Genomic DNA, 15,591 nt, shown 5'->3' with positions numbered 1-15,591 from the left:
ATCAAGTTCTTACAAATTCAGTGTGTTAAGGACTTCCCCTGTATTTGAAGACAGTCTCTGGTGCATTGAATGGACGAGACCAAGAGGGGGTCCAATAGTCAAGAAGGTGGTTTCTGCATTTGCTGTAGGGGGAAGTAAGGGGCAGACGGGGCGCATCCACCTGGGAACATAGCCCATCTAGGAGAAGGAAAACTCTGAGCATAAACCCACCAGGTATCCCTGGATCTCCCAACTTTGCAAGCAATTTGGATGGGATCTGGTGAAATGACGAGATGCAGGCGTTTGGGGGTTTAGCAACTGTTTTTTGTTCCTGGAATGCAGCAAACTCAGGTGGAATTTCATCCCCCCTCCCAACATTCATTCTTTCATTTATACCAGGGGTCAGTCAGCAAACTTTTTAAGCAGGGGGCCATTCCACTGTCCCTCAGACCTTGTGGGGGCCAGACTATATTTTGAAAGAAAAAATATATGAATTAATTCATATGCCCTACAAATAACCCAGAGATGCATTTTAAATAAAAGCACACATTCTACTCATGTAAAAACACGCTGATTCCCTGACCATCCACGGGCCGGATTGAGAAGGCAATTGGGCCAGATCCGGCCCCCAGGCCTTAGTTTGCCTGCCCATGATTTATACTTTTCAAGTTTATACATTTTGCTAATTTTATACATTTTACTAATTTTATTCATTTTTCTAATTTTACAACCATTTTGACATTTCAAAACTTGACTTCCTTTCCCCTCTTTCTGCAGTTCCTTAAATTTGTTTTTAATATCTTCTGCATATCCAAATGAACTTAATTTTCTCATTTATTCATCTTCTTTAAATATATACTCTTATAAAAAAAAAACCCCTGCAGGTTGTTACAATAATCCTTCCAATGTTTTTTATCTGTTTATAATTTATCTGTAAATATTCAGTAAACCATTTCCATTCTTTCTTTTTAAAAAATTGTTATCTTGATTTCTTATTCTTCCGGTAAGTTTCGCCATTTCTGCATATTCCATAAGTTTTTGTATACATTCTTCTTTTGCTGGGACTTCTGCTTCTTTCCATTTTGGGGCAAGTCACATTCTTGCCGTTGTCGTAGCGTACATGAATAAGTTTCTGTACAGTTTCAGTAGTTCTGTCTCTTTAATTCCCAAAAGAAAAGTTTCTGGTTTGTTTGTTTTTACAAAGGTTATTTTAAATTCATGTGGGATTTCAAGTCACCTACAAGTGAGGCTGGGTCTCCTGGACTGTATAGTGACACATATGTGCAGGGTGGATAAAACTGAATAATTTTTAAAAATAAAATAAAATATTTTTTTTATTTAAATCAGATTTTTTTAAAATTTAAATTGGATTCTTTTTAAAAATGCTTTTGGAGGAAAAATCTTTCTAAAGATAGTTTTCTATTTAAGTTACATTATAATCCAAAGGCTATTCATCAGGAAATAAGGATTTGTTTTAAGTTTTTCATGTGTGCTAAAACTCAGTCTAAGGTTTTTTTAAAAAAAGAACAGCAACAACAACACGTTTAACTACATCAGTTAACAAACATGGATACATATGCTATAATGTTATTATTTTAGTTAAATTGTTTTAATTTTTGTTAAGGAAATGATTGGTTTTCTCCTTCCGATAAAGTGCAGCAGAAAAGTTGTCCAAATATAAACAGTTAAATTCTTAAAACTACTCTTGAAATTTATTATTCCAAAAATGAAACTTCATCTGGTTGTAAATATTATGATTATATAAGGAAGAGTGAGTCTTTCTGTAAAATAAAAAAGAGAGAGATTTAAATCAAGTCTTACTGACTATTGATTTAAATCGTGATTTTAATCAATTTGATTTAAATTGAAACCACCATGTGTGTGTGTGTGTGTGAAGTTCCAGTTGCAGTGGGTGGTGCAGGACAGAGGAGAGGCCCCAGAGAAGTGGGCCTTGTGTTTGTGCTGGTTGAATAATAGAACTGCAAAGTTGGGAGGAAACCCAGCAGTCATCTAGTCCAACCCTCCACAGTCCAACCCCCCCCAACAATTGCCATCTAACTTCGGTTTAAAATCCTATGAATCACAGAATTGTAGAGTTGGAAGGAACCCAAGGGGTTGGCGTCTGAATGAGAAGTGACTTAATCACCCTTTCAAAGCAACACACAAACCAAAACAGCTACGCGGTTTGAAATTGATGCTTCTCCGAATTTTGCAATGCAGCTCTCCGACCGGGGTGTCTTGCCCATAGAGGCAAGGGGCGTGGGGCGCCAGGGAAGAGGCGGAGGCTGGGTACAGCGCCTCCTGGCATCAGCTCGCCGCCCTCACCCGCCTCACTGAAGCAGCGCCGAGCCCAGAGCCTCCACCTCTTCCCCGCCGGAGGAGCTGCCCTCCGGCCACTGCTAGCCTCCTCCAGACCCGCAAAGCTGCCGGCAGCGCCGTAAAAAGGTCGGCAACTCTGGGAAACGCCAGAGGGATCATTGCACCACGATGCCGGATATACTTAAGACAGCCCTGTTCAGACCAAACTTTATGCGCAAAAGTATGCACATATTAGGTGCAAATGGTAGATTAAAACTCATACTGTACATTGAAATACAGTGTTACCTCTAGTTACGAACTTAATTCGTTCCAGAATTAACCTGAAACTGTTCTTAACCTGAAGCACCACTTTCGCCGGCACACGATTTCTGTTCTCATCCTGAAGCAAAGTTCTCAACTCGAGGTAACTCTTCCAGGTTAGCGGAGTTTGTAACTTGAAGCGTTTGTAACCTGAGGCGTTTGTAACTCGAGGTACCACTGTAATGTCCAGAATGTGCTAAAGTAGGGGGAGTTGCTTGAAAAAATAAATAAATGTATATGTAGTGAAATTTGTGGCTATAAGAAGAATTCATCCAAAAAAGCTGGTAATTTTTATGAGGATTTATTTTTAAAATTCACAAACGGAGTTGAACAGAAGATTGGGAAAATGTATTTCTCCCATCTTTGGTGGGAATGCCCTCGGGTTCTCTGATTTTGGTCCCAAAGTACATTGAGGGTGACGAAATTGACAGATTCCCCCATCCTTGTCTGAGAGCTCTCTGGGTCTGCCAGACTGTGCCTTTTTCCTCTTGCCCACTGGGGATGCTAATGCCATCTTTCTGCACTCAGGCGGGACGAGAGTCTGCCCCGCCGGGGGCGACGGCTGAGAATGGAGGAGGGAAGAAAAAGCAGAAGGAGAAAGAGCTGGATGAGCTGAAAAAGGAAGTGAACCTGGTAGGTCAAGACGCTGTTTGGAGGAGTGCTGGGGTCAAGGCTTAGCATAAAGCCATTGGAAGAGACTGGTCATTGTGGGTCCCTCTAGTCCACAGTGGCCAAGTACCCCTAAGAACCTAGGGGTCCAGATAGACTGCCACTGAAGCTGGAGGCTCCATAAGAACATAAGAAGAACCTGCTGGATCAGGCCAAAGGGGGGAGTCATCTAGTCCAGCCACCTCTTCTCACAACCGCCAACCAGGTGCCCCAATGGGAAGCCTCCAAGCAGGACCTGAGTGCGAAAGCAGCACTCTCCACAGGTGTTTTTCTGACGGTGGAGGGAGAAGATAGCCATTGTGGCTGGTAGCCCTATGAACCTCCACGAAAAGGCTCCTCGGTCAGGGATCTGTTAGGGCCCACAGTAGTAGGCGGGAAAGAAATGAAGTTTCACTTGCATTTTAATGAGGGATGACCTTATTTGCACTTCTCAACCAATATGCAAACCAAAACACAACCAACTTTCAAAATTCACACTTATCCGAATTTTGCAATGCACTTTTCTACAAAACAAACCAGTGTGCAAAAATTCATATATTGGGGGAAAGCATGCTGGGCCAGGGTATGTGTGTGTGTGTGTTAACATATATACTAGCATGCTGGGCCAGGGTGTGGGTGTGGGTGTGAACATATATACTAGTGAAAACAGCATACATTAAATTTGGGGAAAATGGCTTGCAAAAATATGCTCCTTTAAATTGCATAACACAAAAATACTGTACATAAAAGTGAAATTTGTACTAAAATGCTAAGGATTTAAAAACCTCTCTCTCAAAACTGCTGCAGAATTGAAATTAATATTGCTAAAAATAAAGAACAGGTTTTTTTCTCCAGCTAAGTCCTGCTCAGTATAGACCTGCTGAAATGGACGAAAGCAAGTTAGTAATGCCTGTTAACTTCAGCAGGTCTACTTGGAGTAGGAATAGCATCACATACAACTCTGAGGGAACTACGATTGACCACCGCAAGCAGGAAGAAGCCAGCCTTTCCCCTGCTGGGGTGAGGAGGCAAAGTGACGGAGGGGGGGGGCATCATGGAGGGGGGGCATCTGCCCAAGGACCCTCTCTCTGTGTGTGTCCGTCTCCTCAAGAGCAGGCAGGAGGAGAAAGAGGCTTTGTGCACTGACAGCGAGAAGGAATGTCTCTCCTCGGTTCCCCAGATCCTCTTCCTTTCCAAAGACGTTCAGCTCTTCTGCCCCCTTGACTAAGAGCCTTTCACTGCCCCCCCCCCCGGTCCCATCCTTCTTCTCTCTCCCTTGCCAGGATGACCACAAGCTGTCGCTGGACGAAATCAGCAGGAAGTACCAAGTGGATCTGTCCCGGGTGAGTCCAATGGGAGGATTCTCTGCTCCTCTTCGCCATGTACCCTCCATGCCCCTCCAATGCATTTTGCAACTCTTTGGTTTCTGCATGGGGGAGTGGGTATCAGGGCATCCTGGCTTTCATTTATTCCAATGGGTGTGTGTGTGTGTGTTATATGCCGGCCTTCTGACTGGGGCTGAGTTTGCACCAATGTCCAGTGGCTAAATATGCCCAAGTACTTAGGAATCGAGATAGACTGCCCCTGGAGCTGGAGGCTCCATAAGAACATACAAAAAGCCCCCTGGTTCAGGTCAAAGGGGGTCCATCTAGTCCACCGCCCTGCGCTCTCCCCCCCCCCAATTTCCAGCAATACTCAGAAGCATTGCTGCCACCAACAGCCAGCACACATGGCTGCCCTAAAGAATCCTAGGAAATATAGTTCGCTTGGCCCCCCCACAGAGCTACAGTTCCCAGGATTCAGGGGGGGGGGAGCTATTTGCTTTAAGTGATTATGCAGTCGGTGCTTCTTGCTTGCTTGTAGGATGGAGATATTTTGTGTGTTTGACGAATTTTGCATGGTTGGAAAGTAAAGAGCTGCAGCCATTGGCCCCCAGGAAGTTGACTACAAAGGAATGCGGCTCTCGGGCTCTCCCTAATTTCATCCCACAGATCCAATATGCCCTCTCTTTCCCCTCCTTTATCTCCTTCCATGTCAGGGCCTGACCAACACGCGGGCCGCAGAGATCCTTCTCAAGGATGGCCCCAACGCCTTGACCCCTCCTCCAACCACACCAGAGTGGGTCAAATTCTGCCGGCAGCTCTTCGGGGGTTTTTCCATCCTGCTGTGGATCGGGGCCATTCTCTGCTTCCTGGCTTACAGCATCCAAGCGGCGATGGAGGATGAGCCGGCCAACGACAACGTAAGTCTTGTGGCCCCAATAGGATAGGATCCCAACCCAGGCCGGCAGCAGCTCTCCAAGGTTTCAGAGAAAGGACATTGCCAGCCCTACTTGTAAAAGAGGATTCTAGTCCTCATGGTTCCGAATAAAGGGTTGAAATAGGAATGTAGGAAGCTGCCTTATATCACATCAGATAATTGATCCATATAGATTAGTTCTGTCTACACTGGCCGGCAGCAGCTCTCCAGGGTTTCAGGCAGAGGGTGTTCACAGCAGCACCTGGGTGATTATTAATTTATTCCACAAATTTTATGTACCACTTGGTTTAAAAAAACCCAGAACTCAGCAGTTTTTTAAAAAAGAATAAAACAGCAAAATTGTAGGTGAAAAACAGTTTAAAACAACTATTTAAAACATTGAAATTTTTTTAAGATCAACAATAAGCTAAAACCCAGGTTAAAGCACATGCCAGCATCTCTACATGTCTAGGCAGGCTTGCCTAAACAAGAACGTTTTTAGCAGAAGAAGTACAGTGAAGGCGTATGGATGATGTCAACAGGCAGGGAGTTCCAAAGTCTGGGTGCTGCAACAGTAAAAGAATGATTTCTTACCAATGCAGAACTAATGCTAGTAGTGCAGATCAAAGCATATATGTGTGAGTGTATATGAAGTAAGGCAAGTTTGCAAACTGGTCCCAAATGGTGAAGGGCTTTCCATCCCATTAGTAACACCTTGAACTTTGCCCGGTATCACACATGTATCACAGATGTCAGGATAAGGGCAGAGGAGGTCCCCCTCATGCCCTCCAGAAGTGGCTGGATGAGTCAACATGGCTGTTGCCCAGGGAGGGGGAGGACAGTGTTGGGAGTTGGCTGTCCAACAAGCTGCCTGATCTTGCAAGAAAAGTGTTGGGTGGGGCTTAGGGGGGCAACTCACCTGTGGCCTCCCAGGTGTTGCTTGACACCAGCTCCCATCCCCATACCTGACCCGCTGGCCATGTGGACTGGGGCTGGTGTCCCCACATTGGCCACCCCTGATTTCGAGGGACTCCACATCTGCTTTTTAAGCATCGCTCAGATGCCATCTTTCCTGGATGCTTTAGCCGAGATTCCTGCATTGCGGGGGTTGGACTAGATGACCCTTGGGTCCCTTCCAGCTATAAGATTCCATGACCCTCCACGCACAGAGTGGCTGCTATGTCACCAAGCTTTGATATTTTGCTCTGTGTGGACAGCAGGCCTCGGAAACGGACAAAGGTTGTGTTTGCTGGAGAATGTCCCGCCTGCCTTTGCAGCCAGGCGGAAGAGCGAGGGATGAGGGGTTTGGATTCAAGCAGAGCCAGGCACCCAAAAGGTCTTGGTCTCTGTCCAGCACCTTGGGACAGGGTTATCCCAGGACGGGCTGGCCACTCCCTAGGTCATGCCAGGAGCCCCAGCCCACCTGCCAGGGAGCAGAGGGGGAGGGTTCATCCTGTCCCCAGGGTGGTATTTGCAACCCTGCATGCTTGGCCCTGTGTAGGGTTACATTGTGAGATTTCCTGAACAGAAAAGGGCCCTGGGCAAGAGCCTCCAAAACAGAGGAGTTCACACTGGGCAAGAATGATCATGCTGCTGGGCCCCACACTTCTTAAACGGTACTAAATAATCTCCCGACCCAGAGTGGGACCTGTTCACCCGTTCCTACTGGGAGTCTCAGGTTTCTCCCACATTGCAGAGTGGGTTCGGTAGGGCGAGACACAAGACTTCTCTCTCTCTCTCTCTCTCCAAAACAGACTCCAAAATAGCATTTCAAAATTAAGGTGAATCTGCCGGTAATGTGAGAAGGTCCCAGACACGGTGCCACCCAGAACAGGGTGAATGAACCCTGGGGTCGCCAGCAAACTCGATTGCTATTTACTGAGGATATAAACATCAATGGGCCTTGCTATGAAATGGGAGTCGGGGGGCTGGCTGGGCAGTGGGTGTGCCCGCCTTTGCCCCCTTGTGCTGCCGCAGGGAAGAAAGGGAAGCCGTCCATGTGCAGAATGCCGCTTTGCCACACGGTTCCCTTCCCCAAGGGGGGCAACGCTGCCCCTTTTCCGTGGCAAACGAAAGAACGTTATTTATTGCCCACCTGTTCCCAAGGCTCAAGGTGGATCACACATATTAAAGCAACACAGATGAAACACTGTGCCATGAGTTTAAGGAGATGGCCTTAGGCTGCCTGCTTGAGTTCCTCCTAATTCCTGGCATCTCTCAGAGATTGGGGTGGCATGCAACTATACGAAAGCTCACGGCATGCAGGAGATCACCGTTTCAAGAGAATTGGACTCTTAAGAGAATTGAAACAACGTCAATGATAATCTACACAGCGGTTTTTCTTTCTTGTATGTTGGTGGTGGTGGGAGTTTTCTTCTTCAAAACTTTAAATGCAATTTATTCCATTGTCAATGAGATATAAGCATGAACAAGAATAGCAAAAAGGCAGAAATAACAGGAATGGCAAAAGGAGGCAGATTCCCGTCCCCTTAATTTGGTGGCATAATCTGAGGAGACACCTCCTGGTAGAAGTGCTAAGAGGTCACTATTTCCTGCACTGGTAGCGCCAGATAGTCCTGGAAATTAATTCTATTTGTATAAATTGTAGAGTCCCACCACACACAGGATAAAAATGTTATTGATCTTCTACACCTTTGGAAACTGGTTCCATACATTCTGATAGCACAGGCCCTGAAAAGTCTTCCATTTTGTATTTCCAAAGTCATATTTTATTGTTAGGCAAATTGCCCTGGAAACATGGCTGCAAGGGGGCCATATAAACCTTAAATTAATAAATGAGCAAGCAGATGAGGAACCTAGCCGTCCACCGTGGGTTGAGTCTGGCCGTTGGCCCAGCTTGCTTCATATTTTTTACACCCACTGGCTGCAGCTGGTTTCTAGCTTTCCCTCAGGAATTATTATTATTATTATTTTATTATTATTATTATTATTATTATTATTATTATTATTATACACCCTTTCCCCAGACTAGGACTCAAGGCTTATGCAAATTAAAGCAGGCTTATACAAAAAGCTAAAAGCATTTTCAGAGCCAGACATTTGTGAATGGGGAGCTCTTATCGCCAGCTTATTTCCTTTGAGAAAAATTCCCTTTTAAAAAGGAATAAAGGAAGGAAAAGGCTTCCTTCTTCTCTTCCTTCTGACAAAAAATTCCCTCAGCGGCTTAAGAGAGACTCCCCTCAGAAGCCATTTTGGGGTCCACTCTGTGGCAGATAGAAAAATACAGATAAAGGGGGCTTATTCCCTGAGAAATTCATTTATTTTATTCATTTCACGAAATTGATATATCTCTTGCCTATATATATATATATCCCCTCAGTCACCTCACATGAGAGAGAGAGAGAGAGAATCATGGAATTGTAGCGTTGGAAGGGACCCCAAGGATCATCTAGTCCGTCCGTCCGTCCCCGGTCGTTTTTAGATTTTCACTGATATTCACTTTTTTCCTTTCCAGCTTTACTTGGGGGTGGTGCTGGCGGCCGTCGTCATCGTCACCGGCTGCTTCTCATACTACCAGGAGGCCAAGAGCTCCAAAATCATGGACTCTTTCAAGAACATGGTGCCCCAGGTAAGAAGGTCCTGCCACGCGTCTCACGGGTTTATTTTCATAGAATGGTGGAGTTGGGTGGAACCCCCAAGGGTCATCTAGCCCACCCACCTGTAATGCTCTTAAAAAAGAAAAGAAATAAGAATTCGACTCCCCCCCCCCAAAAAAAACAACCCATAGGACAAGGACTACAGACGATATACCCTTCTGGATTCAGAGTTGAGCAACTTGACAGCAAATATCACGCCCATCCCCTCCTCGGCCCCCCAGCTGCCCAATTTCTTTTCATGCCTCCCTTTTTTTCACGTCTAGATCTTGTATTTTAATATTTTCAGCGAAAGGATGGCTTTGAAAGAGGGTTGGAGACTAGAATAGGCGTTCAACAGGCCTTCTCCACTGCCCTCTTGTGGTTGAGACAAGGCGCAATGTCGCCTTATTTATCTTTTAAAATGTTTTCTTAAAAACGTTTTAAAATATTGAAGCAGTTTGCACATACAGGCTAAAGGTGATTTTAGGGCAAGTCTATCACTCTGGTCAAGGCTGCCTCTTTTGTGGCACCTTCAGTTCTCCTACGGATTATTGGTTATTGGTTTGTAATGATCGTAGAATCATAGAAATGTCTAGTTGGAAGGGACCGTGAGGGTCATCTAGTCCAACCCCCTGCAATGCGATGCAGGAATCTTTCACCCAACGTGGGGCTTGAACTCACGACCCTGAAGTTAAGAGTCTCACGCTCTACTGACTGAGCTAACCGTTGCTTTTGTTTTATTTTGTAATTTGTGTTCTCATTTTGTATTTTTATATGGTGAGCTGCCCTGTGATCTTTGAGTGAAGGGCAGCATGCAAATTTAATAAATACTACTACTAATAATAATTCAGTTTCTTTATTCTAAAGCATCCTGGTTTTGCCACCGGGAAGGGCAGAGAAAGTCTTCGCAGCTTCACGTTTTGTGCTTTTAAAAGGTGCAAACTTGGGGGGTCAATTACGGGGTGGAGGGAGAACCCTTGAATGGCATTCACCCACAGCCCCGGTTCCCGACGTGGGGCACACACCCCACAGGGGGGGGGGCGTTTAATTTTTAAGGGGGGCAATTCAAGAATGAGTTATTCATCGTGAATGGCCCTTGAGATTTCCTCCACGTGAACAGGAATTCACCTTTTGAATAATAAGAATCATAGGTCAGAATTTTAGAGATGCTTAGGTGGGGCGTGGCCAAAAAAAGGTTGGGAACCACTGACCTACACCTTTAACATCTTGTGCTCACAGCAAGCCCTGGTGATCCGGGAAGGAGAGAAGAACCAGATCAATGCGGAGAACGTGGTGGTCGGGGACCTGGTGGAGGTGAAAGGGGGAGACCGCGTTCCGGCAGACCTGAGAATCGTCTCCTCCCATGGCTGCAAGGTGAGGGTGGCTGAGAGGGAAACGGCATGGGGAAGGCCCCAGGGTGGATAAAAATCCATTTTTATTTATTTTTTAAAAAATCAGATTTCTTTTTTTAAAAATCAGATTTTTAAAATAAAATGCTTTAGGAGGAAAAATCTTTCTAAAGATAGCTTTCTGTTCAAGCTCCATTACAGTCCAAAGGCTATTCATCAGGAAATAAGGATTTGTTTTAAGTTTTTCATGTGTGCTAAAACTCAGTCTAAGTTTCTTTTTTATTAAAAGTTTAACCACGTCAGTTAACAAACATATATATGCTATAATGTCATTGCTTTAGTTAAATAACTTGTTTAAACTGTTATTAAGGAAATGATTGGTTTTCTCCTTTCGATAAAGTGCAGCGGAAAAGTTGTCCAAATATAAACAGTTAACTTCTTAAACCTCCCAATAATTTCATAATTATCTATCTATGAATTTCTTATAGGATAACCAAATCAGTAATTTTTCATATAATAACTGTAAAAACTACTCTGAAAATTTATTATTCCAAAAATGAAACCTTCCTCTGGTTGTAAATATTAAGATTATACCGACAAGAGTGAGTCTTTCTGTAAAAAAAATGATTTAAATCAAGTCTTACTGACTAGTGACTTAAATCGTGATTTAAATCATGATTTAAATCAGTTTGTGCTCAATTTAAATCAAATCCACCCTGGAAGGCCCAGCAGCGAGGTGCAAAATATAGAATCATAAAACTGTAGAGTTGGAAGTGAGGCTCATCTTGTCCCACTCCCTGCAAAACGCTGAAATAAATTAAATCCTCAAACCTCAATCCTCATGTTGGGGCCATGTAAATGATATAATTTGGCATCAGAATGATTGGTATTAGTAATTGTATTATAATTTGGCATTGTTATAACGAGGCTTTTATTGGATTATTGTAATTGAAAACTAATAAAAATTAATATATATATAGAAAATAAATGCATATGTTGCCTCTCATGGAAGGAAGAGCAGGATATAAATGTTAGGGAAAAGACAAAAAAGGCCACATCGTGCAGCTTTTTCTGTTGTCTCGTGCAGGTGGATAACTCCTCCCTAACGGGCGAGTCGGAACCACAGACCCGTTCTCCAGAGTTCACCCACGAGAACCCGCTAGAGACCCGAAACATCTGCTTCTTCTCCACCAACTGCGTGGAAGGTGAAAGGACCGGGGGGGCTAGGGGGGTGGGGGAAGGAGGGGGGAGCTCTTACGGGGGAAAGAGGCCGAGGAAAAGCAGAGACCTGACCCACCTCACCCCTCCTGGAAGGTCAGAGCTGGGCATGCTAATCTTTGCTGCCAGGCTGCAGGAATCCACCATCCCCGGGGATTCCCCACAACACACTGAATTGCACCCAGACCCTGCCCAGCTTATGAATTCATTAATTCATCTATTCATTTGCTAGTTCATGTCAAAATTGATCCAAGAGCAGAGTGGCAGCATGTCAGAGGGTGTGTGTGTGTGTGTGTGTGTGTGTGTGTGTGTACATATAGTGTATATATATACACACACATATATATGCAAATTTAATGAAGAAATTTGCATGTATGTATGTATGTATACACACACATAAAGGTAAAGGGACCCCTGACCATTAGGTCCAGTCATGACCAACTCTGGGGTTGTGGCGCTCATCTCACATTATTGGCCGAGGGAGCCAGCATACAGCTTCCAGGTCATATGGCCAGCATGACAAAGCCGCTTCTGGCGAACCAGAGCAGCGCACGGAAACGCCGTTTACCTTCCCGCCAGAGCGGTACCTATTTATCTACTTCCACTTTGACGTGCTTTTGAACTGCTAGGTTGGCAGGAGCTGGAACCGAGCAACGGGAGCTCACCCCGTCGTGGGGATTCAAACCGCCGACCTTCTGATCGGCAAGCCTTAGGCTCAGTGGTTTAACCCACAGTGCCACCCATGTCCCCTATAGACACACACACACACATGCAAATTTAATGAAGAAAGAAGTGAAAGAGAAAGAAAGGAGGGGAAGGAATAAAAAAATAAAATGAGGGTGGGAGAGAAAGATCACCTCACATTTAAAACACAAGAACCATTGTTACTGTGGTCCTAACTTTCTTTCTTCCTGGCTGATATTCCCCACAGGATTTAGGTAGGTTTCAAACCCGATTCTGACACGTAGCATCAGAATCTCAGGTTTACCTGAGAAACACAGGAACCAGGCATGCCCCGGAACATAAGACTCCTGTATAAAGAGAGTATGGCTTCTGAGTCAGGCCATCTAAGCTAGCATCCTGTTCTCACAGTAGCAAAAAGCCCCTAAGAACCTAGGGAGCCCACCTAGCCCAGCATCCTGTCCTCAGCACGGCTGAGAAAATGCCCCAAAGGGAACCCTGCAAACAGGATTCAGGCACAACAGAAGTGAAAGAGTTTTTAGGGAAGGGAAGTTTGAGTGTTTAGGGAAGTTTTTAGTGATTGATGTTTTAATGTATTTTTAATCTCTGTTGAAAGCCGCCCAGAGTGGAGAAACCCAGCCAGATGGGCAGGGTATAAATAAATTATTATTATTATTATTATTATTATTATCACAACCCTCTTCCTTCTTGTGGTTTCCAGCAACTGGTATTCAGAAGCATCGCTGCCTCTGACAGTGGAGGCAAAGTATAGCTAGCCATCAATAGCCCTCTCTTCCTCCCTGAGTTTGTCCAATCCTCCTTTAAAGGCATCTGATTGGTGGACATCCCTGCTTCTTGTAGCAGGGAGTCCCACAGTTTAACTACATGCTGCATGGAACACAGGGGCCAGGGACAGGGACACCCTAGAAAGCAGTAACCTCTCCCCGATTTGGAGGCAAAACCCCCTCTTCCCTTTCCCTCCTGTCCTGCGCAGGTACCGCCCGGGGCATCGTCATCTCTACTGGGGACCGGACCGTGATGGGCCGCATCGCTTCCCTGGCTTCTGGCCTGGAGGTGGGCCGCACCCCCATTGCCATGGAGATCGAGCACTTCATCCGCATCATCACCGGGGTGGCTGTCTTCCTGGGCATGTCCTTCTTCATCCTCTCCCTCATCCTCGGCTACACCTGGCTGGAGGGCGTCATCTTCCTCATTGGCATCATTGTGGCCAACGTCCCCGAAGGGCTCCTGGCAACCGTCACGGTAGGTAGACTCAGAACTAGGTTCTGTGGGGCACTGGGGCACTGCGAAAAAGGAGGACAACAATATACAGTGGTACTTCCAGTTTCCAGAAGTCCGTTCTTAAACTGAAACTGTTCTTAAACTGAAGCTTGCTTTTCTTAATGAGGCCTCCCGCCAGGGGCGTCTTACCCATAGACGCTAGTAGCACGGGGCACCAGGGCACCAAGCTCTGGAGGGCGCCAGGCGAGAGTCCAGGGAACACCAAACAAGTGTGCTGAGTGAGCGAGGGTGAGTGCACCACTCCTGCCAAATGCCGGCTCGGTTTTTTTCCTTTTAGCCTGCAGGAACCGAATTCTGCAGGGTGCCAGAAGGCTAAAAGGGGGAAATCCAAGCCGGTGCTCAGTGGGAGCGGTGCACACGCTCTCGCTCGGTGCAGGCCCACTCGCTTGGTGTGCTCGCTCACCCAATGGGTTGAGGTGCATCAGCTCGCTGCCTTTGCCTGCCTCCACCATGCCACGCTGAAGCAGCCACCGTGGCCACCATGGCACAAAGCCGGGAGGCACCAAATCCAGCCTCCACCTCTTCCCCGCCAGAGGAGCCGCTCTCCAGCCACTGCCTGCCTCCTCCAGCCCCTGCAAAGATGGGCGCGTCACCGGCAGCGCTGTCCCATCCCAAGAGGCTTCTTTTGCCGCTGCTGGTGTTCCCTCCCTAAACTCTGGGAAATTTTGGGGGGGGGGTGCCGGAGAGATCTTTGCACCACAGCGCCGGATATGCTTAAGACGGCCCTGCCTTCTGCCGCCGGTGCCCTTCCACCATTCGGATTCCGTTCTTAGACAGGGGTAAAGTTCGCAAACGGGACACTACTTCGGTTTTGTGGAGTTTGTAAACCGAATCGTTCTTAAACCGGACTGTTCTTAAACCGAGGTACCACTGTATCTGTAGGGCCATAAAATGTTCCCCCACATCCCTGCCGTAGAGGAATGTTCCCAGAAAGGAGGCAGCATATGCTTCCAAAAACCAGTTGCTGGAAACCACAGGAGGGGAGACGACTCTGGTGTTCATAGCCCGCTTTCGGGTTTCCCAAAAGGGGCACCTGCTTGGCCACTGTGAAGACTGGAAGCTGGACTAGGTGGGTCAGTGGTGTGATCTAGCAGGCTCCTTCCAATTTTCTTGTGACCCCCTTCCCTTTGCTTGCTCTCCCTTTTAAAAAAATCCCTTGCTTGACCCTCTCCCCGCCGCCCGGCAGGTGTGCTTGACCCTGACCGCCAAGCGCATGGCCCGCAAGAACTGCCTCGTGAAGAACCTGGAGGCCGTGGAGACCCTGGGCTCCACCTCCACCATCTGCTCCGACAAGACGGGCACCCTCACCCAGAACCGCATGACCGTGGCCCACATGTGGTTCGACAACCAGATTCACGAAGCAGACACCACCGAGGACCAATCCGGTGAGCGGGGGGCAGGGGGGAGGGCACATGGAAAGAAAGAGCTGCTGTTGGGAAGCAGGATAGAAGGGGAGTTGGGCTGGGGTGTCCCCATGACCCCCCAGCTTTCAAATCAGGACTGGACCTCTTTCCTCCCTACCCCTCCTCACAGACACCCAGGAATCCAATAATGACTGTCTAAAACACAGTGTGTTCTCTCCCTCCCCCCGAAGGTTAACTCAAATATTTACAGCCCCATCCCATGCTCCCACTTTGGGGACTAATTGTTACCACCTGCCTGAGGAGCCCCACCCAGGGGTACCTGCTCACAGTAGGACTACTTCATGACACCCCTTCTTTTCTCTGAAGATGAAATTCTAAATGTTAGAATTTTCATCCTCAAGTAGACCTGAACCACGAACAATATCTTTACTATAACCATTCTAAAACCAAAGATAACCGAAAAATAAGTTACCAAAGAAGAAATATAAATAGCAAAAAAATAATAATCCATAGCACATACTGCAAGATTAAAACACACCAGTTAAAATTAATCCTCGTAATCCACATAGATTCTAGATCAACAGTCAGCAACTTTAT

At 46.2% G+C, this 15,591-nt stretch overlaps 1 protein-coding gene across 1 annotated transcript in view; it reads left to right on the top strand.

The window, feature by feature from the left end:
* The window catches only part of LOC118075785 (sodium/potassium-transporting ATPase subunit alpha-2), a 36,520-nt gene that overhangs the window by 6,744 nt on the left and 14,185 nt on the right, over window positions 1–15,591 (top strand). Inside the window, exons 2-9 of the mRNA XM_035098025.3 lie at window positions 3,127–3,231; window positions 4,530–4,589; window positions 5,285–5,488; window positions 8,960–9,073; window positions 10,320–10,454; window positions 11,517–11,634; window positions 13,323–13,591; window positions 14,817–15,015. Coding sequence (XP_034953916.1) covers window positions 3,127–3,231; window positions 4,530–4,589; window positions 5,285–5,488; window positions 8,960–9,073; window positions 10,320–10,454; window positions 11,517–11,634; window positions 13,323–13,591; window positions 14,817–15,015 — 1,204 coding nt within the window. The remainder of the gene's footprint in view (window positions 1–3,126; window positions 3,232–4,529; window positions 4,590–5,284; window positions 5,489–8,959; window positions 9,074–10,319; window positions 10,455–11,516; window positions 11,635–13,322; window positions 13,592–14,816; window positions 15,016–15,591) is intronic.

The sequence above is a fragment of the Zootoca vivipara genome, chromosome 16, assembly GCF_965207765.1.
Source record: "Zootoca vivipara chromosome 16, rZooViv2.hap1.1, whole genome shotgun sequence".
Classification (NCBI taxonomy): Eukaryota; Metazoa; Chordata; class Lepidosauria; order Squamata; family Lacertidae; genus Zootoca; species Zootoca vivipara.
This window is presented reverse-complemented; position numbering and strand designations above follow the sequence as displayed.